Raw genomic sequence first — 25,674 nt, 5'->3', positions numbered from 1 at the left:
TTGGACTAAGCGGTCTGTCCTCCTCTGCCTTTACTTTTAACAGCTGACACCTATTTGGTAACTTGGTGGCTCCTTCAGGCCTGTTAACTTACTTTCTTCGCCAGGGTCGGTGTGAGATGCTTAAGAAAACAGTAGCTTTAACGACAGAGTTACCAACTTTTATACCAGTGCAGTCCATGGGGCAATAACTGCAGCTGGGGGCGGGTGACAAAGTGGCAAAAAGATCCGCAACACTCGGCGGGGAGGCCGCGGGCAGGTGGCGGCGGGCGCGGGCGGCCGCGACCGGGAGGGAGGAAACGGCGGCGGGGAGGAGCGGGTCTGCCGCTGAGCAGCCAGGGCCGCAGGCGCCCCGCCCGGGCTGGTATGCGGCCGAGAGTGACGCGGGAGGCGGGGTCACGTGACGCCCGTGGAATGCCAACAATGTAGCGAATGTCCCACTTGGGTCTGCGCGCTGGAACCTCGGCGTGAGCGCCCCGGGAAGATGGAGCAGCCGCCGCCCGCGCCGCCGCCGCCCGGGGCTCCCCCGTACCCGTGGGGCCAGCAGCAGCTCCTGCCACTGGCGCCCGGTCCCCCGGCGCGCGAGGCCCCGGAGCCACGGACGAGGACGCCCCGGAGGGTGTAGACCGCGCCCCAGGAGGTGAAGGGGCAGGGGCGGGGGGCGTGTGGCCAGGGGCCAAGGCGGGGCGGCTGGAAGTTTCCGCGGGCCGGCGGGGCCCCGGGGCTCCCCGCGCCCACCCTCGGGCCGCTGCGGGCCGCAGCTCAGGCAGGGGCGCCCGACTCGGCGGGGCGGCCCGGCCGAGGGGCGGGGAGCGGGGCGGCCGAGGAAGTTTGTCCCGAGCGGAGCCCTGCGCCCTGCCCCCACGGCCCCCGCCCGGCCCGGGCCGGGAGCCGCCTCCGCTGGCGGCGCGTCGTCGCGGGCCGTCCGGAGTCCGCCGAGCCGGGGAAGTTGGAAGCAAGCGGCCGGCCGGCGGGACTCCGCCGCTTTGTTGTGCGCCGGGCAGCCGCGGCCGGGCTTCTGGCGGGGTTGGAGCCGCCCGGCCGGGGCCGGCGAGAGGGGCGTCCCGGGGGGCCGTCCGCGCCAGGGGCACCCAGCCTCCACGGGCTTTTACCCCGAGACCCGGCCGGGCGACGTGCCGGCTGGGGGCCAACAGCGTCCGGATCCAGCGTCCGGATCCAGCGTCCGCTGCACCGCCGTCCACCGAGGCCGTACGGTCGTCCGCCACGGGCCGTGCCGTCGTCCCCCCACAGGCCGCGGCGTCGTGCCCCCGCTGGTCTTGCGGTCGTCCGCCCCACCCGCCCCCCACGGGCAGTGCAGCCAACGGAGCCCCCGGCGTTGCCAGGCCGGCGCTCGTTCCTAGCCCTCCAAGTTTGCCTCCCGGTCCTCGCGGGTCGCAGCCCGAGCTTCAGGGACACTTTCGCGGCCGTGAGAGCGGCGGCCGTTGCATAACACGCCTTTCCTGCGCCCTAGTTTAGCCGACTTTCTGGAGCTTGTCTTTTTTCTGATGCAACCTCACGTGCAGTTAGTTCCCTTGCCGGACTCCGGAGATGCGAATTCTGAGTTAATTCGCGTCTTGCCGATCATCTCTCTGCAAGTCTGCCTTCGGGACTTCGGGGAGAGCATCTCTCTCAGGGTGAAGTCTGGCTCTCGGGGTTGGGCGGGAGTGCAAGCCTGGAGCCAACCTGTCGTTTGTTGATTCCGAGTCCCGGGTGCCCCAGGGGAAGGCGGGGAGGGTAGACCCCCAGAAGAAGGTGAAACTCACCTGAAGGCTCGGAGGCCCGGGTGTCCTAGGCTGCTGCCTGGATGTTCTGAGCCCTTCGAATGAGAAACTATTTTATTTTTCTATTGCAATCATAGTCGTGAAAGTTTATTTGTAGTTTTATTTGTAGATTATGACAAAATCTTAAGAACTTTTACATTTCCACACGTATGTAGGACATAAGTGAGCGTGCTCTTAATAGTAATCTAGACTTAAAAATTGTTTAACGGTACTCTTAAGTTGGCCCACATCTTACCAAGAAACTTAAGCATACTGAAATTTGAATGGAAAGTCACAAAACGTGTGTTGTCTTTATACAGGTGTTCTGTTTAAATAAGTAGGTGAGGAGCCTTCCTTTAATAATGGAGGAAGCAACTCGTGGCTTATTTTTAGGAAATTTGTACTAAGTAGATCTTGCTCTATATAGTTAGTTGAATCTCAGCATAAATCCCTCCATGATGAATCACCATTTTTGACTAAGCTGCCTTGTATCTTTTACTTTTTCCTTTAGCAGCTGTAGTAATAAGGTAGTAACAGAACAATCTTCCAAAACAAGAATGCAGACTGTTTAAGAAAGTCTGTTTTAAATTATAATTAACAAGATACTATGTTATTCAGTCTCTTATAAAATTTGGTCTCATTATCTAGGTATATAGAACACTGTTTAATGAGTACACCAGCATTCCTTTGAAATAAAAATTGCCAAACAGTTAATAAATCTCAAAATGTAAAGCTATTTAAAATGGTATCTAAACAGAAGACCTCGTGCAAAAGTATTAAGGTGAATTACTAATATCATGGAATTTTAGAACTGCAAAGATTCAGCTAGCCTCTCCATCTAGTTGGAAATAGTTTTGACCTGAGTATAAATTGGGACTGTACATACTTCTTTCCTTAGCAAATCACAGGGTTGATGGGAGGGACTTTCCTTTGGTGGGAGGGGAATGTTTTTACAATAAGATGCCTTGTTATTTTAAATGCTGCATTGTAAATAGCCAGCCCTAGGCTTCTAAATCCCACTGTGTGTTGGGGGTGGGAGTTGGGGGGCAGGTGTTGAAGCTGATAAATTCACCATAAACACATAGGAAGGATTTGGGAAAGCTTTTGGAGGGGGAGGGGGTGTTCTGCTTTGTAGTAGGTAAACCAGACCAACACAGTTTCTGAAAAGCTGCTTTTATATTTTATTTCATCATTATAATGTGAAACTTCTAAACAATATTCCCTACTGACTTTTATTTTTTTAAATTTTTATTTCTTTATTTATTTTTAAAGGCTCTGATTCTTTTTTTTTTTTTTTTTAAGATTTTATTTATTTATTTGACAGAGATCACAAGTAGGTAGAGAGGCAGGCACAGAGAGAGGGGGAAGCAGGCTCCCAGCTGAGCTGATGAGGGGCTCGATCCCAGGACCCTGAGATCATGACCTGAGCCGAAGGCAGAGGCTTTAACCCACTGAGCCACCCAGGCGCCCCCCCCTCCCCAACTGACTTTTAAAAAAATGACTTGAAGAAATACAGAAGACAACTCAGTGCCTTTACTTTGTCTTAACTGTAAATTTGCTTTAAAAGGGAGCACAATATCCTGGTCAGCAGAGTGAAGGGGTTGGGCTTGATAATCCCAAAAATGACTGACTTCTAGCTCAAAAAATTCTCTGAATCTAATTCTTTTTTTTTTTTTTTTACAAAAGCCTATTGCTTAGTAATTCCTCTGGACAGAACTGGGCCTCTGTGGCGCAAGTTCGGAGGTCACCGTTCCCATTATGTGTTATGTGGATGCTGCTGTATGAGCCAGGGCTTTATTACACAGCACCTGTGAATGGCTCCTGGTGTTTGAAGGGAGCCCTCCTTGGGCCACCAGTTTTAATAAGTCAGCTGTTCTCTCAGTATTTTTAAAGCTAATGCTTTTGATCTATAGTTTCATTTTTGAAGTGTTATTCAAACAAAGTAGTGTTGGAAATAAAGATAGTGGTTGTGATACTAAAATTAGGACAGAAATTTAACATTATTTAATGTTTACCGTTTACTATATGAAAACCTTATGTCGCTTACCATCTAGACCATGTCAACTTAATTGTGACAAACGGTTTCTTAAGTTAATTAAATAGTTTTTGCCCATGTACTAATCTTTAACATTCATAGGAAATTTTTGGAGGACAAGTGAAAAAATCTCATATTTTGTAGCTGTGGTTTATAGTTATTGTTAACTAATCTTTGCTCTTTTGTGGCATAGCATAGATTCTGTAACCTGTAAATTAGTAAGGATGGTAAAGATCTTATGAATGTAAGCTGGCTCTTGAATGGGTTGGATCTCTGGAATATTGGCCTCCTTGCCTCCAAGCAGTTTTCCTGATCAGGAATGCTAAGAACCAGCAGGTTTCATTTCTAATTAATGTCATCCTACCTCAGAAGTCTCACTCTTGTGTTTTCATTAAATGTACCCAGACAACACCTGCCCCTTCCCCAACATTATCTGCCCATTTTTCTCTTCTATGTTAGAGTTTGGAACTCCTGTGAAAAGGCTCAAAGAATAGCTTCACACTTCCTTCATCAAATCATAGCCTTTTGCCTTTCTAGTTTTGCTGAAACAATCCTTTCTCTAGTAGATTTTCTCCAAAATCTACATGTACTAGAATTCTTTGGATAGTTACATTATTACCTCTGTCCATAGCAGGGACTCTCAAATGGGATGGGTGTTCTGACCCCCTCACTGGTGTATGTCTGAAATTTGGAGGGAGAGGAAGCAATGCTTTCTTAAAGACTGAAAACCCACACTGGGGTATGGAGTTGAAGATAAGGAGACCCATCCCATACAGTTGCTTGCTGTTAGGAATGCTGCAAATAATGGGTAATAAATCTTTCTATAACCTGATCGTTCTGTGTGGTAATCTTGAGGGCGAACTTCTGTGGCTTCATTTTTTTATGCCATTGTTCATAATGCATACATATATATCCCACAGATATCAGGTACAGAGCTAATAGAGAACGTGATGGTTTGTTTTTCCTCTAGATTGTAAACTTATTTAGAGATGAGACCCTGTTCTTCCTGGGTGAGACCTCATAGTATCCAGCAAAGTATTTGGCATATAGCACTTCCAAACCCACTGCAGCCTTGTGATTGCACTATTTATTGGAGAGTTTTCCTGGATCCCCAGAGGAATGTAAGCATTGATTTCCTTAAAGACCCTCATTATGAGGGGGAGCCCCTGTCATGGTTCCTGGCCTGGACAGTACTGAAGAGGTCCATCAGCGTGGTAGTTTGTGTTTCTGATATTCAGCGTCTGGCTGGAAGCCTGACCTGTCTGCCTGACTTAGTTTCAACTTTGCTAGTTAATTATAGTAAGGATATGATTTAAATAATTGGAATTTTAGGTCCAAGAAATATAGTTTTTAAAAATGCCAGTGTTTGTCATTAGTGTGGGTTTCAGGAGACATGGGTTTGGTTGATTCTGTGGTTGGGGCTTGATGTGTTTAGCATCCAGTGTGGGTTCATGAAGCACTAACAGAAATTAGAATGAAAGTTTATGAACATCTGATAGCATCTTCTAGGATTGGAATTGGGTTTGAGAGGGCCAAATTAAGGGATGCTTCAAGTACTGCTCTCACATTTTTATATGAGCTACCTATTCTAAGTAGTCATTTCAGTTCCAGGTTTGAAAATGAGGTGTTTCTGTTTTGTGATTTGTATTATAGTTTTAAAATTCTGGTGTCTTATAGTTTCTTTTAAAGTATATTTCAATTGATTGATGATGCCAAATGAATTTCCAAAATTAGACTTACTTTGCTTGATACTCTCTTTGTTTAAAAATCCACAATCATGAGGCCTTAGGGTCATATTTAGAAAATTCTTGATGAAAGAACTTATTAAAATGATATAATGGTGTGTCAGAGTACCTCATTTCCAGCTGCAATCTTTGGTGAGTATTCTCATGAAAAATTCTTTCATAAGTTCATAATTTGGCCATGAAACCAACTGTCTTCAAACTAAAACCTAAAATACAACGTCTCAAGCTGAGAAAATACTTAACATTCTTTATGAGACTGAAGGAAAGTATCATGCTTTCCAGATTGTTCAGGCAGGAACACAGTTTGCCCAGAGGTACTATTTTACGCATTCACTAAAAGACACGGGGCAATGCCTGTGGTGGTCCCAGGACCAGCACTTTCTGTGAGGGTGGGAGATGAGAAGAACATGAGAAGAGTGGGCGGTGACCTCCCACTCCTGCCGCACGGAGGAGCTTCCCCAGCGGTGTGTTAATGGGGTGTCACGGAATCATTCTTTCGACTTCTCTGTATGTTTGAAAATTTTTGTAATAAATTGTTGAGGGGGAAACAGAAAAGAAGCTGAGCCAGATTCTGTTTAAGGGCTCATCCACTTGGTATTTCTTGGCTTCTGCGTCAATTCAGACATCAACACAGAAATGTCTGGTCTCACCTGTGCCGGCTGCCTTTATAGCTGGAATGTTTGTGGGACACATGAGTGCTTAAAACTCCCAAGAATCTCTGGACCGCTGCTCTTGGGAAGCTGCTGCCTCGTATGTTTTGGCCTCCTGGCTGTTGGGTGGCACATGCGTGGGAGGGCGTATGTGGCACCTGGCAGGTTAGACTGCACTATGTGTGGGGACTTTGCCCTCTTGCCAGCACCCTGTCCCAAGGTTTGGTCTCTGCATGTGTCACTATGTGTAGCAAGGGAACCAATCTTCAAACACCAGTTAGCTAAGTGTGAATAGTTAGACGATTTTCCCCCATTTTTGTATGAGTGCTAAATATACATATATTTATCATTTTAACCATTCATAAGTGTATAATTCAGCTGCATTAAGTACATTCACATTGTTACTGCCGTCATCGCCGTAATCTATACTCAGAGCTTTTTTATCATCCGAAAAGAAACTGTACATACTAAATAGCTCCCCATTCCCCTGGCCCGTGGTCGTCTCCATTCTACTTTGTCTCTCTCAAGTTGCATATTCTAGGCCCCTCATGGAAGCAGAATTGTGCAGTATTTGTCCCTCTATGTGGCTTACTTCACTTAGCATAACATTTTCAAGGTCCATCCATGTTGTAGCCTGTGTCAAAGTTCCATTCCTTTTTCTGACTGAATAATCTGCTGTTACGCAACTCTATAAGTTATGTGTGAACATCACTGGGGAGCATTTCAGGTGGGCCCACATCTTACACTTCAGAGAACGAGCACTGCTGTTTATTGAGTGCCTTCCATGTGCTCAGCCTTGTGCCAGGCACTCTTCTCTACTGTCTGTAGCCCACTGGCAGGGTTTATCACCGGGTTAGGATGGAGGGGACAGACCCAGAGTGCTAGATGACTTCATGTATTCATTCAACAGATGCTTCTTGGGCCTTTGTGCAGGTCTGATAGGCATATTCCTGCCCCATAGACCCTGCAGTTGAAGTGGCTCAAGATGGAAGCAGGCACATCAGTCATTTGTTATACACTGTGACAGGGCTGTTAGTGGACACCATGGTTTCTGAGCAGGGATGTCCTTCTGCAGGGGGTGGTTTTCAGCCGAGAATTGTAAGAGGTATAAGTGAACCAGACTGGGAGTGGTATTTGTTCTAGCAGAAAGCATAGTCTTGCTAAGTTTCAGAGGTAAGGAAGAATTTGTTGCCATTAACTTGCCCTAGGTCATCCAGGTTGAACCTGATGCTGGCTGGTTGGGGAGGAGTCAGCTTCTTGAAGCTCAGGTACTGCTCAGAACTGGCCAACTTCGGCCCGGCTGCAGCCACATGTTTCAAACATTAGGTGTAATCACCTAAGTTTTTTCTTTCTTCGTGCTTTCTTTTTTAAAAAGGAAGATACTTTAACTTTTCAAGCATTGCTATCAAGTAGTCATTTAAAGAGGAGTCACTCACCTACATTTCTACATTCAGTTTGGTTCCTTTTCCACTAAACCAATCTGGACTTTGCCCTGGTCTTGTCTCTTGACTTGATTAAAAGCTGTTTTTTGTCTGAGTCTGAGTCCTGAACTTCTTAGTAATTCTGATAATTGGCCAGTGTGTTGTGCATTACTGATGAGAATGATCTCACATGCAGTTTTACCTGTGATCTTCAGAGCAGCCCTGTCAAGTAGACAGAGAAAGGCTTGTTACCCAGCAGGAAATTGAAGCTCTGAGAGATGAAGTGCTTGCCCAGATCACATGGAGCTAAGTGCCAGAGCTGGGGGTGGAAGCTACGCTTCTCACCTCCAGCTGCTTTTTCCTTTGCACTGAAACAGCCATCTTCTGAATCCGTCTCCCCCAGACCTGTCCTTACCTCCTGTTAAGTGCCCTTCTCCATCTCCACCAAGGCTTCTTTCTTGATGTTCATAGTCCAAGTGGTTGTCCTGGCCTAGAGAATGGTACTACCATTGGCTCTGGTTCCTAAACCAGAAACTTGGCCTCCCCTTTCAAACCAGTCCTCTAGTGAACATCATCGACCCTTATGTGTTCTACTTCTTAAGCTGTTGAATCACCCACTTCTTTCTGTTTTCCAGCTACTATTCTATTTTGGATCCCCATAATTCTTTGGGTAGACTTTTATTGTAACGTTATCTGAGTAATTGATCTTCTTGTCTGTCTCCCATCTTAAGCTGTGAACTTCTTAAAGTCAGAGGCTGGTCATTATTTTCTGCTTCTCTAAGACTACAAGGCCACCTTGTATGGGTGTTTGAGCTGTGCACTGTTCAAGGGCCTTATGTGTAAAAGGGTGTACTTCACGTCATACGAATGCTCACTTAAATAGGGCATGAGGAGCCAATGTGGAGACTCTGGGCTACTCACAGAATACCCGTGCAGCAGTAGAGAGTCACCTCTGTGCATAAAGCCACATGGCGTGCATGTTGTGCACCCATTCTGAAGAGTACACATGATCACTTTTCTGTTACCTGCCTCAGAGGTCCAGTTCCCACCCTCCTTGTGATTCAGACTTTACCTGCCCCGCTCCCTGGGGGGTGTATGTTCTCTGTGTGTGTGTGTGTGTGTGTGTGTACGCGCGCACATTTGTGTGATAGATTGTGACAGTGTGATAGATTGTGACATGTGGCATCGGTATGTTTCAGAGTGTGCCAGGCCACTGTCCACAGAGCCCTGGAAAGCTCCCCAGGGCTGGAGTTGCCCATGTTGTACAATAATATAGTAACAATTTACTTGAGGAATGGGTACCTTTTTATAGTCCCACAAAGGTACCACATGAACCACTAGGGCTCTGCCAATAACTACACAAGTATTGGATGTGGTGGTAGAATCAGTGTCTCAGAGTCCACTCCCTCCTCAACCCCTCATAGTTCTAGGGCCGGAGCCATGTGGGCTCCAGCAGCCATTCAGCAGCAGCACAGTTTGCAAAAGCAAATTAGACTGGGAATAACCCAGATGTCCTTCAGTGGCAGAATGGATAAACAAGTACATTCATACAATGGAATATTACTCAGCCTTGAAGAATGGCAAACTCTTGCTACATATCACTGTATGAATAACCAGTGTCGACCAAAATAAGCTAGACATGAAGAGTACACCACATTATTCCATGGATATAAAGTTCAAAAACCAGTCGGACTAATCCTTGGTGTTAGAAGTAGTGAAGGCGATTCCCCCTGGGGCATTGGTCTGTGGGGGGCCTGGGCCTTCTGGGTTGTAATGACACACTCCTTGATCTAGATAATATTTACAAAGGTGTATTCTTTGGAAACATTCATTGATCTTATTATGATTTGTGCACCTTAAGAAATATATGTTCAACCTAAATGCAAACAGCCCTCCCCTCGACCCCCTCAAAAGACTGACTTCTTCCCCAGCTTTCAGCAACTTTGTGTTTTTACAGTAAGTTCCAGACAGCTTTCAAGCCTTGACCCACCAGGGCCTCTTTCACCTGTGCCTGGCTCCCCTTCTCTCTGCTGGTGTGGCGGGGCAGAAGGGACACCCCCACATCTTGGGTTGGGCATTCTCACAGCTCTTTTTTCTTCAGTGTGGACTGTCTCCTGTGACCTTTGCCCTTCCTTAGCTGAGTGCAAAGCAGCTTTGTAGCTTCTCTTCAGTTTGCTAATATCACTTGACGGTAAAATGAGGCTTCTCTTCTGAGTCATGCCAGTTGGGAGGGATATGAGCTCTCCACTCACTTACCTAACCACTCCTTCTTGTGGCTGATCAGAGAGCTCCCTAGCTAGGCGAGTGTTCCCCTTGAGAGCTGGTGGCTCTCACTGAAGTCTTTGAGGCTAGACTAAGCCCAGCGTGTCTGGCCAAGGTGTAGCTAGCTCCTGAAACCCTCTCTCCTCCCTCCCTGGTACTGCTGCCCCTCACCCAGGCATTCCTCACGCACCTGGTATGTTGCAGTTGTCCCTTGCAGTCCACCTTCCAGTTGGCTTCCAGACTCCTCTTTAAGGGCACTTTTGGCCACGTCACTCCTTAGCTTAACTGCAGACAATGACTTGCCACCATCTGCAAGGAGTCCAGACAATTAACATGGCCTCGAAGGTCCTGCTGGGACCCTGTAGGACACCCACCCTTTCATCCCTCCTCCCTCCCAAACTCTCCTGGAAAAGCCTTTGCCACCCAGATGTAAATGTGAGGGGTGGGGCCTGTTCCTCTGCTCCTTTGCCTATGCCTTTCCCCTTGGCTGGAATTCCATTGTTCCTACACTTAGATTCAGTTATCTGTACTTCGGAGCTTTTTCTGTCTTTCTCCTTTATTCTCCCACTTGTTAGATGATTTTCCCCCCTCCTCTTGGGCATCTCTTTTCCTTTGAAGCTGTTTATTTGGCTACCTCACCCTCTCCTTGCTGAAGGTTGGATTTTGCTTTTATTTGTACTGGCAGTGCCTGAGACTTAGTAGGCTTCTGATGAATGTTTGCAAGGTGGGTAGGTGGGTGGATGGCACATAGATGAGTAGATGGTATAGGAAGGATGAGTATATTTTGATGCAAAGAAACCCTCCCTGATGATTTATTGTGAAGGTAGGATGATTTATGTCTTGTGTATTTCAGTTTTCAAAAAAAAAAAAAAAAGGCAGAGGGGGAGAAGACCCTAGAGATTAGAAACAAAGTGATTTGTGTAAATTCCCACAGGAAAAGCTAGAACTCTTCTGCCTGTTCTCAGACATAACGAGTCACTCAGGATCCTCCATACGTGCTTGGCAGCTCCTTGAGAATCTCTGTATTTTTGCTGGAATGGGAATTCATGGTTTTAGAAATTTAGGTATTTCAAAACAGATGCTTAGACCACGAAGTCACTGAAAATGAGTGTGGTTGCAATATGCCCCATTTTACACCAATTAAGCAGAGCTCTGGGCTTCTGGCCCCCCGCCAACACTCTGGTCCGGGCCCCAGGGAAATCTCAGCAGTTCTTGGATCTAATTGTTCACTTTCTGCATAGTCTTAAAACAGTCATTTCGGTGACTTTACTGTGTTAGATGTTGTATATTAAAATAGGGATTTCATGTTGAAAAATGTATTTAGTCTGCTTCTTAATTTCTAAATAGAATCTTCCCTGTCATTGAGAACAATAGTTTGAACTTTTTAAGACCTCCCATCTTCCCACCTCTAAGAAAAGAATAGTAATTTTAATGTCATTTCTTCAAATTTACAGTCATATATGATTTGAAATAGATCTATGTAAGTAAATTCACATAGAGCTCTTAGAGCCTGGCACATAGTAGATACTGGACAAATATTAGCAATCATTTTTCCTTCTACATGACAAAGCCTGTGAAGCAGATTTCCATTTTACAGTTCTGAAATTCCTTACTGAAATAGTCCAGATCATCCCCTTCGCCCTGTGGCTTTAAAAGACTGCCCTTTTTTTAATTGGTTTTTCTTTGTTCATTAAAATACAAAATGCATCTCCTTTACAGTTTGCTCATTGTTCTGTTGGTAAAAAGGAGTGAAATGAGTGAGGGCAGAAAAAGAGAAACAGGGAGAGAGAGCTTCAGGTGTGAGCCCAGAGGCATTGCCGCAGGTCTGTGCTTTTGCCACCAGTGGGCATCGATGCTCTGGTGATGACAGCTAATTACACAAATAATAATAACACAAGTAGTAGAAAACATTGTTTACCAAAGAGTTCCAGGTGCTACTGAGCCGGTTCCGTGCATGGTCTTACTCAGCTCACCATTGCCCTCTCACTAAATGGTGTCATTTGTTTCACCCAGGGAGGGTGAGGGAAGTTAAAGGACTTGTCCGAGGTCACCCAGTCACCAAATGAGCTAGATCCTGCTTCCAGGAGAGCTGGCTGCTAAGGGCAGTATCGTGTTGGGCTCCATTTTGTTTTCTGAATGCAAGAACAACAGAGTAGTCCGTGAATTAGGCCTGGGGTAGGTGTTATTCACTATCAAAAAATGGCTTTGTTGTCCCTATTTCTACATGTAGAAGTTGTTTCCATGACGAAGTCATAGGTGATCTATATGAATAACTTACTGAAGCAGCCCCTCGTTAGTATGATCATAGTGTACCCTGAGAAAGAAATCACCCACATGCTTTTACCAGTCCCCTTTCATGTAAATATCAGTTTCTACAAGAAAGGTATTTAGGCCACAATGCTGATAAGAATGTGACCACTTTGTAAAAAAACAAGGGAGTAATTACCTTCAGAATCTCATAGCATGTTGTGTTAGAACTGCTTTCAGTTGCAATATTAGGACACCTTTAATGTGATAAGTTTTGTGGTATCTTCCAGGAGGTTTGGGAGGGCTTTTAAGGAATAATTTCTTTCTTTCCTTCTTTTTTTTTTTTAAAGATTTTATTTGACAGAGATCACAAGTAGGCAGAGGCAGGCAAAGGGGTTGGGGCGGTGGGGGGGGGGGAGCAGGCTCCCCGCTGAGCAGAGAGCCTGATGCGGGGGCTCCATCCTAGGACCCTGATAGCCTGACCTGAGCCGAAGGTAGAGGCTTAACTCACTGAGCCACCCAGGTGCCCTCTAAGGAATAATTTCTAAAGACATGGAAGGACCGCAGGTTTGGGTGGGAGAGTAGGTTAATGAAATCATGGAGATAAGAGACAAAGGTGTGGCTCATGAGTTGGGTGGTTGGTTATTAGGAACAAGCCAGAAATCCAAGACCTCATATAGAAAGTTTAACCCTACTCAAGCTGTGAATTTCAAAATGAAATTATATAGTGAATTATTTTAAATGAGCTATCAACTGTTAAAACTACTTTCTGCTCTGGCCTGAGTTAAATATTTCTAAGTCAGTACGAGCTTGTGGAGATTTACTTTATTGCAGATTACATATTACAGGAAGCATCTTGGGACAGCCCTAGATGTCATGTGTGCCAACCAAAGCTGAACACTTTTTTTTTAAAATCATTTCTGAGAGGTGATATGTTCTTTCTTCATCCTTCCAAGTGGAACAAGTGGAATTTTTTCAAGATCATTGTCCGTTTCTGAAAAGTATTGTTAACAGTATGTGAAAGCCACAAATGAGTATGTTCTTTCAATTTTCTTTTTCAGATACGATGATCTTCAAAATGAAGACTCTGGAAAATTTTAGGTTCTCTATAGGAACTACAAAAGTTGAAGGAAAGAAGATTTTCAAAAGGAAATTGTTTTGAAAGTATGTTTACAACTAACTGATACTGTTGACAGTTTTTTTTTTTTTTTAATAATAAAACATTTTAAGAAGATAGTATTTATGGTAAAAGGAAACTGGACTAACAATGAGGCCAAAGACTTTTCCTGCCACAACTTATTCTGGAAATAGCCGCCAGCGACTGCAGGAGATTCGAGAGGGCTTAAAGCAGCCGTCCAAGTCTTCCACTCAGGGGCTGCCTGTGGGACCAAACAGTGATGCTTCCCTGGCCACCAAAGTCGTGGGGAGCAAGGATGCTGCCAGGCAACAGCAGCAGATGAGAGCTACCCCAAAGTTCGGACCTTATCAGAAAGCTTTGAGAGAAATCAGATACTCCCTGTTGCCTTTTGCTAACGAATCCAGCACTTCCACAGCGGCAGAAGTAAACCGACAGATGCTGCAGGAACTGGTGAACGCGGGATGTGACCAGGTGGGTGTAACCTCCCCAGGCTCCTGCCCTGGCATTTAACAGTAAGTAGTCCCGCAGAGTGCAGAGGAGACAGCCAAGGATCCTGTGCTTGCGCTTGAAGGCTCTGAATTGCTTCCGAAGATAAGTGTTTCTGGGTCAAAACCAGAGGCCCTTCTGGTGTGCCATTGCATTTTTTTCCATCTTCTCCCCAGAACGGTCTTTTTGGCCGCTTTTTCTTTACAGGCAAAATCTAGACATTTCCGAACTCTACTGAAATTGTACCATGTGTCTTTTCTGTTCTGTCCTTGTGAAGTTGAGAAGGGCTTTCACACTTAGCCCTTTCTTTGTGGTTTATTTGGGCTTATTCTGAGCTGTGATGGGGAAGATAGTGGCTTCCCTTGTTTTTAGTTTGTGCATTCATTTAACTTAGCTGAGGGAAAGGTTGATTACCATGATTTGGCTCTTCTTAAACTCTTTTTTCTCCTATTTTGAAAAACAGTATGTATACTGTTATAGGAGACATAACTATGTTAAGGAAATGATCAAGCAACGTATTCTGACTTCTCAATTGCTTTCAAGATAAGGGACACATTAATGGAGGTGACAATAATAATATATAAATACACAACTTTTCTCTATACATTTGTGATGCTTTAAGGACTCACACAGCCACGTAAAACCCAGGTTGAGGGGTTGGACCATGTAAAATGGAACTGGTGTCCAACCACATAAAAATGCATTTAGTAAAATCTAACTGGTAAAAATGTAATTGTCCTTACAAAAGGACTTCTGAAAAAAAAAAAAAAGACTTCTGAAAGCTAATGCTCTGTTACCATCTATCATCTTAAAAGTCTCAGTTGCATGAAAATGGAAATAAGCTAGGTATTTTTGTAGCCTTGGAAAATTAGTAAGATTTCATGTTCAAAGCACATCAAGATGGCTTGAGCACTTGTAGTTTCTTAGGAAGAACCTAATTACCTACTCCTGGCCTCACAGTCACAGGAAAAGGCTAACAATACCCTCTTTTATTTTCAAAAGCTATCTCAACCTTCTTGTTGTAGTTGATTACCATAGAATTTAACTAGAGAATTTATATTTCTCAGATGATATGTTTGTGAAACTAATCGTGCTATTTTGCAGGGCACTGCCTTGACACTTTGGGATATACTGGGATTAACTCGTGTGAAGCAAGCATTGTTGTGTTGAGAGTTGCTTTTCTAAAGCATAGGATCATGAATAATGTGGTGCAGAGTGTTTTAGCAGTAGAAGCTGACAGCAGAGGCATGACCTTTCTCATTGTGAAAATATGAAGTTAAATACGCTGCCAAGTGCTATCCCTTGACAAACAGAACTTGATGGTTTTGAAAGTAGGAAGGAGCAGTCTGGGGGAAATACTAGAGTAAGATTGCAGAGACTTGAAAACCAACAGCAAAGCCTAAAATCTTCTATAAATCACTTGCAAACAAAAGAGGTAATCAGAGCAGGGTGTTCTTTGCAGTTGTGTTTCAGCTGTGATAAAAAGAAACAAGTGAGGCAAATAAGCCAAAATACAGGTGGGATCTCATTATAGTGAAATCCATTAGTGATAATTACAGTACAAGAAATAATGAAGCTGGTGCTGTATCCAAGACAGTAAAATACAAATACAGTAAAATTAAGGATCATGACACCAGTGAAGTTCCCATCAACATTTAATTTATGTTAATTGATAGCAGGAAGGACTTCTTTTGTCATACCTAATGCTCCTGAAGTGATTCAGTCGCTTTGGTGTATAGTGTTACTTTATAAAGTAAAAACCTCTGCCTTCAGCCTAACCCTCCAGTTTGGGTCTGTATACAGGGTGCATTTGCTTTCAGAGAATCCTGGTCAGAATGTCATTATGAGAACCTGAATAATTGGAGTGGAAATAATCAATAGTACCTCTAGAGTTGTGTGGGTCTTCAATAAAGCAGATTATCAGAACCAATATAATAGGTACAGAGTACCTAGTGTTGCAGCTTTTCAGTTTCCTTTGTCTCCTCCTCTATTGCCTTTTAATTTAGCTTCAGTTTTATTCTCTTGTACTGTCATTCTTTTTTTTAAGATTTTATTTATTTATTTGACAGAGAGAGAGATCACAAGTAGGCAGAGAAGCAGGCAGACAGAGTGGGAGAAGCAGGCTCTCTGCGGAGCAGAGAGCTGGATGTGGGGCTCAATCCCAGGACCCCAAGATCATGACCTAGGCCAAAGGCAGAGGCTTTAACCCACTGAGCCACCCAGGCACCCCATACTTTGTCATTCTTAACCCTAATATTAATCAGAATGGTAGTAAACTCCATGTTTTCTCAAGGTCTTACCAGTGATACACACTTTTATATGCCCTATTTTATCCATTGCATATACACGTTTATACATTTTTTCCCACTTTATTTGACCTGAGGCTTACTGAGAATATTTACTTGAATGTTTATGAGTGTTTTCTTTTAAACTTTTTATTAGAATAAAATTTACATAAGAGGGTGCCTGGGTGGCTCAGTTGATAGAGTGACTGCCTTTGGCTCAGGTCACAATCCTAGAGTCCCAGTATTGAGTCCTGCATCCAGCTCCCTGATCTGCAGGGAGTCTGCTTCTCCCTCTGACCCTCCTCCTCTCTCATGCTCTCTCTCTCTCTCAAATAATAAATAAATCTAAATAAAATAAAATTTCCATAAGAACAGTATATGATAGGATCCTAAGTGGACAGCTCAGTGAACTTCACCCAGTGAATCACACTCATGTAACTAGCATGGATGGGTGTTTTTTTTTTTTTTAAAGATTTTATTTATTTATTTGACAGACAGAGATGACAAGTAGGCAGAGAGAGGAAGGAAGCAGGCTCCCTGCTGAGCAGAGAGCCCAAAGTGGGGCTTGATCCTAGGACCCTGGGATCATGACCTAAGCCAAAGGCAGAGGCTTAACCGAGCCACCCAGGCTATTTTTTATTATTTTTTTTAATTTAAGTAATCTCTGTACCCAACGTGGGGCTTGAACTCAACACTCTGAGTTCAGGAGTTGCATGCCCTTCCAACTGAGCCAGCCAGGAACCCCTAGGGGTGTGTGTGTGTGTGTGTGTGTATGTTTTAAGACTTATTTATTTTTAGACAGCATGTGCATGAGAGAGAGCACGGAAGGGACGGGCGGATGTCGAGGGAGAGAATCCCCAGTGGACTCCCCACTGAGCGTGAAGCCAACTCAGGTCTCAGTCTCATAATTGTGACCTGAGCTGAAACCAAGAGGATGACACTCACCTGACTGAGCCAACCAGGCACTCCAGCCCCCAGCGGGGTATATTTTTAATTACAATATTTTTAATGTAAATTTCTAGGAAAAGTAAAAGACTAAGTATTTTCTGTGTAGTGATCTAGTGTAAATGTCAAATGATGCAGCGTCTAAAATATTTTCACATATACATTACTAAAGACTTAATGAAAATTTCTACAGGAAAAAAAAGGCCAGTGGATTAATATTCCTTATGGAAGGAGCTATTCTTTAAAGACAGATTAAAGGACTTGGAATGATAAGTGTTTGGTTATGAGTGTCATATTTTTTTATCATTCGGATACTCTTCATACTGACATAGGTAATAATTTAAATTTAGCTTTTACTTTATCTTATAAAACTTAGTTTCACTTTTTCTCTTACTCTTAGTGGTTTCAAGTGATCATATTACCAGGTTTTCCCTCTTTTTCTTCCTGACAAAGTTTTAAAAACTACTAATTAGGGGTGCATGGGTGGCTTTTTTGGTTAAGTGTTTGTCTTTGGTTCAGGTCATAATCTCAGAGTCCTGGAGTCAAGTCCCACAATCAGGCTCCCTGCTCAGCAGGGAATCTGCTTCTCTCTTTCCTGCTCTCCCTGCTCGTGCTCTCTCTCTCTGCCAAATAAATAAATAAACATGCTAAAAAAAACCCCATTAATTTGATTTTGCGATGACATTGTCTGCTTCTTGAAAGCATATGACTTGAGTCCTCTCACTGAATTGCATTGGGTTAACAGGTGTAAGGGTGCTGTTGGGACAGGCTCACCATACTTGGGGCTTCTCAGGGTGCAGGGATGGCTGGCTGGCATAGGGGTCTAGAGATGGCAAGGATCCTATTCAGTGGTACCTCCTGCAGTCTTCAGAATAGCTAAGCATTTTATCACTTTATGCCTCTGAGAGGCCGACTTAGGTGAGAACTGCCTTTCAGATGTGAATACTGAGAAATGTTTTTTTGCTTCTCTTAAGGAATTAGCATGTGCTATTTCTCCTTGGACAACCCATATCCTGACCTTCATGAGGCTCCCTCATTGATCTGCTGTGAGAGGTGCCACGTCTGTGGCAGCTTTAAGACTTCTTAGGGCTCTGGCCTGTCATAGCTACATTCTTTCAGTCCTGTGTTAGCATAATTTTCCTAATCCTGACTTAATCCAATTTTTCCTCACTTTATTGTAAATGTTTAAATGACTTAAATCATTATTGGAGTGAAGGTAGGAAGAAATGTAAACAAATTTATTACACCAAATTTGGCCTAAGGAAAAAGCTGATGGTCAGGATGTATATTCAGAGGCATGCTTCCCGAGAATAATGGTCAGAACAACAAATAAATTTCAGGTAGTCTGGTTAATGGGAAAGGAAGTGAATTTCTTGGCATTCTCAAACCAAAAAGTACAGAAAAATCAAGTTTCTCAACCCATCTTACAAGTTATTTTTCAACCCAGGTCCTTTTGCCAAAGGAAATAGCACTGCAGAGAGGGGAGGCCTGCTGGGGCCTGTGAATCTCAGAGAGGAAGGACAGACACTGGTGTTGGCAGCAACCTCTTGTGCCAAGTACTGTTCGAATAAGCGCTTGCACCCATAGCCTCATTATTGAAACTACACAGAAAGCATTTGAGATGGATTCCAGTCCTTACCCGAGTATTGCAGAGGAAACTATGGCTTGGGTGGTCAGGCAGGTGACTCAAGCTCTCCTCTGCATGCCCCTTCCCCCAACCCCCAGGTCTTGACCTTGCATCTTCAGTAAGGGTTAGACTTACTCGTTACACACACTTGAGAGGAAAGACTCAGTGCTCCCTTAATGTGGCCATGCAGATCTCTGTCTTTAACTTGCACTGTGTGGGTTGCTGGCCAGTTTCTGTGTTTGCTGATGTACACCCCGTCCTGGTGGGATTTTCTTCTCCGTGAGTTGGTCCTCTCCTTTCCCTCATGTCTTCTCGCTTGCATGGGCAGGTGGCACTTGCTCAGCACTTCCAGTCCCCAGGCCCCCTTGCCACAGGCCCTGCCTGGTCCTTTCCAGGGGTGTCCCACCCACTCCTCCCCTGTGCACCTGTCCCAGATGCATGGCACGGTCTCCTCCTGCTCACACCTCTGCTTCATTTGTTTGGGGGGCTTCTTCAGACATTATTCTGTGGGCTGGCAGTGTCGGCATCCATCTTCCCTGGCGTGGATTTGGGCACCTGTTATGGTTTGACTCCTTCTTTCTTACTGCAGGGTCTTGATTCTTACACCTGGATTTGAACTGTTCCTATTCAGCCTTCCAGTGTTCCGTATGTCTAGGGCACTGGACGCTTGAAGCCAGCCGTGTGTGGACAGGTGGTCGTGCTGTCGTTGCACTTGCCCCGTGGTGTACAGGCCTCCGGGTGCTATGTCCACAGTGTGTCCAGGTGTGTCCTCATGAGCGCAGGGCCCCAGGTGTGGCTCACCTGCTGTGCACGGTGGGGATTTGCACACCCGCTGTGCGTGCCTCTGGAAAAGTTTGCCCAGATGGTTCCCTGCGCTGGCCCTCGTACATGCCATTGCTGATTTGTCAGACTTTAGGAGAGAGACAGCACGAAGCCTCTTTTTATGTTTAGCTCAAGCAGTTGACATCATCAGGAAAGCTCTAGACAGTGACCTAGAGAAATGTTAACGCTGAAGTGCTGTTCCTTTAACCTGGTGTCAGGATCCTGCCTCAGGATTCATTCTCTGGAATACAGGTAGTTTGCTAATGAAAAAAAGTAGAAAAGGTTTAGATAACCAGTACATTTCCTCCTCCTCCCTTATTCTGGAAAGGGAATGACTTTTCAGTATTACCGAACACTGGGTATTGCCCTGAAATATTCATATGAGGAGAAGGAAAAAAGAAACACTTAAGTTTAGGAATGCCAGTAATGTAACAGGAAACTGTATTACAATGGCTTTTGGGTGTAGCAGTTCCTTGTCTCCCCCCTCCCCCCACCTTTTTTTTTTTAGCTTTTTTTTTTTAAAGATTTTATTTATTTATTTGACAGAGAGATCACAAGTAGACAGAGAGGCAGGCAGAGAGAGAGAGGGAAGCAGGCTCCCTGCTGAGCACAGAGCCTGATGCGGGGCTCGATCCCAGGACCCTGGGATCATGACCTGAGCCGAAAGCAGAGGCTTTAACCCACTGAGCCACCCAGGCGCCCTTTTTTAGCTTTTCAAATTAAATCTGGCCTTGCCAAAAGATAAACTGTATACTTTGTTAAAGTAGTATATTTAAAATTAATTTGACAAGACACAGTCACATCATACCTTTGTGTCATACCCTCCCCCCACCCTGTGGCTCCCTTCTAGTTATCAAAGGAATATGTGTTCATTGTGTAAGTTTGCAAAATATAGAAATGTATAAAAAAATAAAAATTGCCTATAATTCTGTCAGCTCAAATGAGACCACTCTGAACTTCTAGTATAAAAGTGGCCAGCTTTTTTTCTAATTAAAGGAAATTAAGGAAAGTGAGGAGAGTGTGCCAGGTAACAGGTAGAAAAGGCAGAATATGGGATATGATCCCACCTCTTCCTTTATAAAAAATATACATGTATAATATGGCCCTTCTCACTCTCCTTATCTAACATCAAGACCAATCAGTTCTCTTCCAGTGCACTTCTGAGTCCTGGTCCCCCTACCTGCCAAGCCTCTACCTTTGCTCACTGACATTGCCCTTCCTCCTGGCTCCTCGCCTACGGTCCCTGCATAGAACGTTCTGAGTGATCATTCTAAAAAGGAAAAGATCCTGTCATTTCCTTCTGGAAATCTTTCCACTGCACTTGGATGAAACTCCTGACCTGAAGGCGAGGCCCATCCCACAACCTCAGATGGCACCCCTTTTCCGGCAGTTGGTGCTCTGACCCTGCCCGCTTTACTGCCTTTCCTCTTCTCAGCACTGGCCCTTTCTTGCCTGGATAATGCCTACTCTTCTTGGAAGGCTTGTCTTGCTCTCCTGGATTCAGAAAAGCATTTTCTGATCCTCCCTAGTCTAGACCAGATGCCTCTGTTTTATTCTCTCTCATAGAAATTTCCTTTCATAGCATTTATCAGAATTTGTTACTAAGTGTTTAGTTGTGTATTTCTTGTAATATCCATTTCTCTCTTTAGATTTAATCCCCATTAGGGCAGTGGCTTTGTTCTTGTCATCGTTCTCTAGTACCTAAAACTTTGCAAATTCTCAAAAACATCTGATATATGAATGAAGGGATAAATGTTTTGCTATAAACATTTTCATTTTTAATGCCTGTATTGTATTTCATTGTTCAAATAGTAGTTCTATAACTTATTATACATATTATATGTAACTGGCGTTAGGAGGTAAATTGAAGCACATTGTTAAGTTTATCTGAGCAAAAATGATTCCAAACCAGAAGTGATTAGGAGCAGTCTACTGACAATCGCTCAGGGAAAGACTTTCAGAGAGCAGAGGCAGAAGCGAAGTGAGAAAATGATTCCAATGTCTACACCTTAAGTGGTTACCTTATTTGGGAAAGCCTGGGTAGCTGTTTATGATTGGTTGTCCTTAGGTTTTGATTTTTAGCCTCCAGGCATTACAGACTTAGGTTTGGTTTGTGTACATAGGCATAAGATCTTAGAATCACCTCCATCTGATGGCCTTCTTGTTTAATTAAATACTGTGATGAACATCCCTCTACATCTTTATAGATATCACTGATTTACTTAGAATAAATTTTAGAAATGGAATTACTAAGACAAACAATAAGAGCATTTTTACAGTTTTAATTTGCCAAGTTTCTTTCGAAAATTTTAAAATTGCCTCTATATTTCCAACCCTGCCAGCAATGAATACTGCTACTACGAAACAACACATCTGTTTGTCAGTTTGGTAGTTTGTTCTGTATTCTTAATTGTGGCAATAAGTATGTGGTAGTAAAAAAGTGGTGATAGCTCTTCAGTTTTAAGTAGCAGGAAACTCATATTTTGAGGGGGGCTCTAAGTGTCTGAGACTGGATCCATTTTCCTCTTAAAATGCAATGCAAAGTCTAGTACATCAAGACCAAAATGCATCTTCTGAGGAACGTCTTTTCTCTCCTCCCTGAGTGGTTTACATTTGTGCCTGGTACATCTCTGGGCCAACACAGGATTTTGCAGTCCTAGAGGATTTGCAAGAGAGTCATTGGCAGACAGGTAGGCAAGGCCTGTCCTCTGGGGAGGACAAGCCATAACAGCCCCAGGAGCAGCACTGTCCGGACATTCAGCTTGCTTTGTTCCGCAGAATATTTGGTGTGCAGAACAGAGCGCCCTGGCTGGTGTTTAGGAATGATGGGTTACGAGTTGCTGAGGCGTTGGTTCTGGCTGCCCTTAGGAAGCCAGCTCTGGCCTCCTCTTTGAGCAACCTTCTACCTTAATCCAAACATGCAGTACAACTATTGACATTTTCTGTATGTGCCATAATGTGGAAAATATTGGAGATCACAAATATTGTTTATTTAATACCTATTATTCACACTGAGAAGTCTTCTACCTAAATGATTACTTGCTCTTATATATATGGTTGTGGCCATTCGATGGCTCATGCCATCCTCATAGGTGATTAATGAACATTTTTAATATATTCTATAGGGTAGTGCTTTCCCCCTTCGAAGTGCTGCATAGGCAGATACTATAAGTGCTAGAGAAGGTTTTGGAACAATTATTTGTTCCTCCTTTTCTTGCACCCAGTGATTTTCCAACCTGGGATGTGTTGGAAAAATACTGCCACTGAAGCCAGCACCAGCGATTGAATTCATTTGGTGAGGAGTGGGCCCTGGGTACGAGTCCTTCCTAACAGGTCCCAGATGGTGACTAAGGGGCAGCCAGGGACCTCAGCTCTGCATTGAACTTGATAGAGATGGCCCTGAGAAGTGCCTCTAAGATCTGAGCCTTATGTTTGCCTGCAGTCTCTTTCAGGGCTCCTTACACTGTTTCTGTCATTGCCAACCCATTTATGGATGTAAAGAGAAGTGAAATACCCAACAAGGACATTGAGGGGTTTTTTTGTCCTTTATTTATTTTTTAAATTTTATTTATTTATTTGAGTGAGAGCACACAAGCAGAGGGAGTGGTGGGCAGAGGGAGAAGCAGGCTCCCCGATGAGCAGGGAGCCCAACGTGAGGCTGATCTCAGGATTCTGGGATCATGACCTGAGCCAAAGACAGACACTGAACCAACTGAGCCACCCGGGTGTGCCTACCTTTTATGTCCTTTAACAACAATCTCTTTTAAGCTACTCGTAATACAGTTATTATAAATTTCAAACTTAACAAAAAAAAGCCACCTCCATTATCATAGTCACTACCCAGCTGCTTCTTATTTTGGCACTAAAATTCAGTTACCGGAAGCTCATGGTTCTCAAGTTTAATGTAAAATAAGTTGATCATGCAATTTTTTATATTATGATTTACTCATCTTGGGTTTCTTTATTGTTTTTTAAAAAAATTTTATTTTACTTAAATTCAATTAATTAATGTATAGTATAAAGAACCTAGGTGTCCATCAACAGATGAATAGATAAAGAAGCTGTGGTATATATATACGATGGAATACTATGCAGCCATCAAAAGAAATGAAATCTTGCCATTTGCAACACCGTGGATGGAACTAGAGGGTATTATGCTGAGCGAAATAAGTCAATCAGAGAAGGACAATTATATGATCTCCCTGATATGAGGAATTTGAGAGGCAAGGTGGGGTGTTTGGGGGGTAGGGAAGGAAAAAATGAAAAAGGATGAGATCGGAGGGAGACAAACCATAAGAGAATCTCACAAAACAAATGGAGGGTTGCCAGGGGGAGGCGGGTAGGGAGAGGGTGGTTGGGTTATGGACACAGGGGAGGGTATGTGCTATCGTGAGTGCTGTAAAGTGTGTAAGCCTGACGATTCACAGACCTGTATCCCTGGGGCTAATAATATACTATATGTTAATTTTAAAAATTAACATATAGTATATTATTAGATTCAGAGGTAGAGTTCAGTGATTCATCAGTTGCAGATAACACCCAGTGCTCATCACATCACACGCTCTCCTAAATGCCCATCACCCAGTTACCCCATCCCTCCACCTACCACTCCTCCAGAAACCTTCAGTTTGTTTCCTAGAGTTCAGAGTTTCTTATGGTTTGTCTCCCTCTCTGATTTCATCTTATTTTATCTTTCTCTCCCTTCCCCTGTGATCCTTTGTTTTGTTTCTTAAATTCTGCATGAGTGAAATCATATGATAATCGTCTTTCTCTGATTGACTTATTTCACTTAGCATAATACCCTCTAGTTCCATCCACATCACTGCAGATGGTAAGATTTCATTTTTTTATGACTGAGTAATATTCCATTGTGTATGTATACCACATTTTTTTAAAGATTTTATTTATTTGAAAGAGAGACACAGCAAGAGAAGGAACACAAACAGGAGAAATACCACATCTTTATCCATTCATCTGCCGATGGACATCTGGGCTCTTTCCGTAGTTTGGCTATTGTGGACATTATTGCTATAAACATGGTTGTGCATGTGCCCCTTTGAATCACTATGTTTGTATTCCTTGGGTAAATACCTAGTAGTGTAACTGCTGGGTTGTAGGGTAGCTCTATTTTTACTTTTTGAGAAACCTCCACTAACAGTTAAAAGGGTTCCCCTTTGTCCACATCCTCACCAACATCTGTTGTTTCCTGACTTGTTAATTTTAGCCATTCTGACTCGTGTGAGGTGGTATCTCTTTGTGTTTCTTTGTTTTTGTTTTTTTAAGATTTTATTTTTTTATTTGACAGAGAGCGAGCGTGCACACACAAGCAGGGAGAAGGGCAGAGAGAGAGGGAGAAGCAGGCTCCCCGCTGAGCAGGGAGCCTGATGTGGGACTCAATCCCAGCAGCCTTGGGTTCATGCCCTGAGCCGAAGGCAGACACTTAACCAACTGAGCCACCTAGGCGCTCCCTCATTGTGGTTTTGATTTGTATTTCCTCTTTCTTGTCTTTAGTCTTTGGAAAGGAGATATTTTTCATAATTGTATTTTTCACATTTGTGATATATATATATAATTGACTTTCAGTGCAACAATTCAAATTTTTATAAGTGTACTTGGCTCTTTTTCCTGGAGTTGTGGGAAACCATAGGAAATTTTTCTTCCCTTTGTACCATTCTCCCATGTCCTCACCCTTACCCCGACCATCTAGCATAGTCCTGAATAAATAGTGAATGCTCAGTAGATATCCCCAGCAGTTAGAATCAGATGGACTGTATTCCATTCTGACTAAAGTTGCTCTGAGTATGATTTAGGAATTGAATTAAGCTGCTGGTGACAGATTCTCAGCTACAGAGCTTAGTATGCATAGGTGGCCTCACAAAGGAAGGCTGGAGTTCGGCAGGATGTGGCCTGCATGGTGGTTCTGCAGTGTCATCAAAGCCCTGGGCTCCTCCTCTCTGTCTGTTCTGGCCTCCTTAATAAGAGGCTTCTGTTTCCAGGTGCCCAAGGTGGCACCTCTCTGAGAGCCAACAGTTTGTACAAGAAGCAGGAATATGGCAGCAGAAATGCTTCTCTACCTCACAGGCCCAAACGTAGTCACTTAGTCACCAGAGGTTAAAGCAGAACTGTGTACTTTAGCTGCGCATACGGTTGCCACCATAGAACTGGCCTTCTGTTAGTAAGGAAGACCGGATTTCAGTAACTGGCCTTCTGTTAGTAAGGAGGACTGGATTTCAGTAAGTCAGATGGTAGATTTC

General features: G+C 43.9%; 1 protein-coding gene across 1 annotated transcript in view; it reads left to right on the top strand.

Moving 5' to 3' along the window:
• Positions 1-406: 406 nt before the first annotated feature.
• Positions 407-25,674, top strand: part of LATS2 (large tumor suppressor kinase 2) — a 73,807-nt gene continuing 48,539 nt past the window's right edge. The window contains exons 1-2 of the mRNA XM_032838293.1: positions 407-637; positions 13,179-13,726. Coding sequence (XP_032694184.1) covers positions 13,385-13,726 — 342 coding nt within the window. The 5' untranslated portion in view covers positions 407-637; positions 13,179-13,384. The remainder of the gene's footprint in view (positions 638-13,178; positions 13,727-25,674) is intronic.

This window comes from Lontra canadensis, unplaced genomic scaffold (assembly GCF_010015895.1).
Source record: "Lontra canadensis isolate GAN:19392208 unplaced genomic scaffold, GSC_riverotter_1.0 scaffold103, whole genome shotgun sequence".
Lineage (NCBI taxonomy): Eukaryota > Metazoa > Chordata > Mammalia > Carnivora > Mustelidae > Lontra > Lontra canadensis.
The sequence above is the reverse complement of the archived record's forward strand: the minus strand, read 5'-3'. Positions and strand labels throughout refer to the sequence as shown.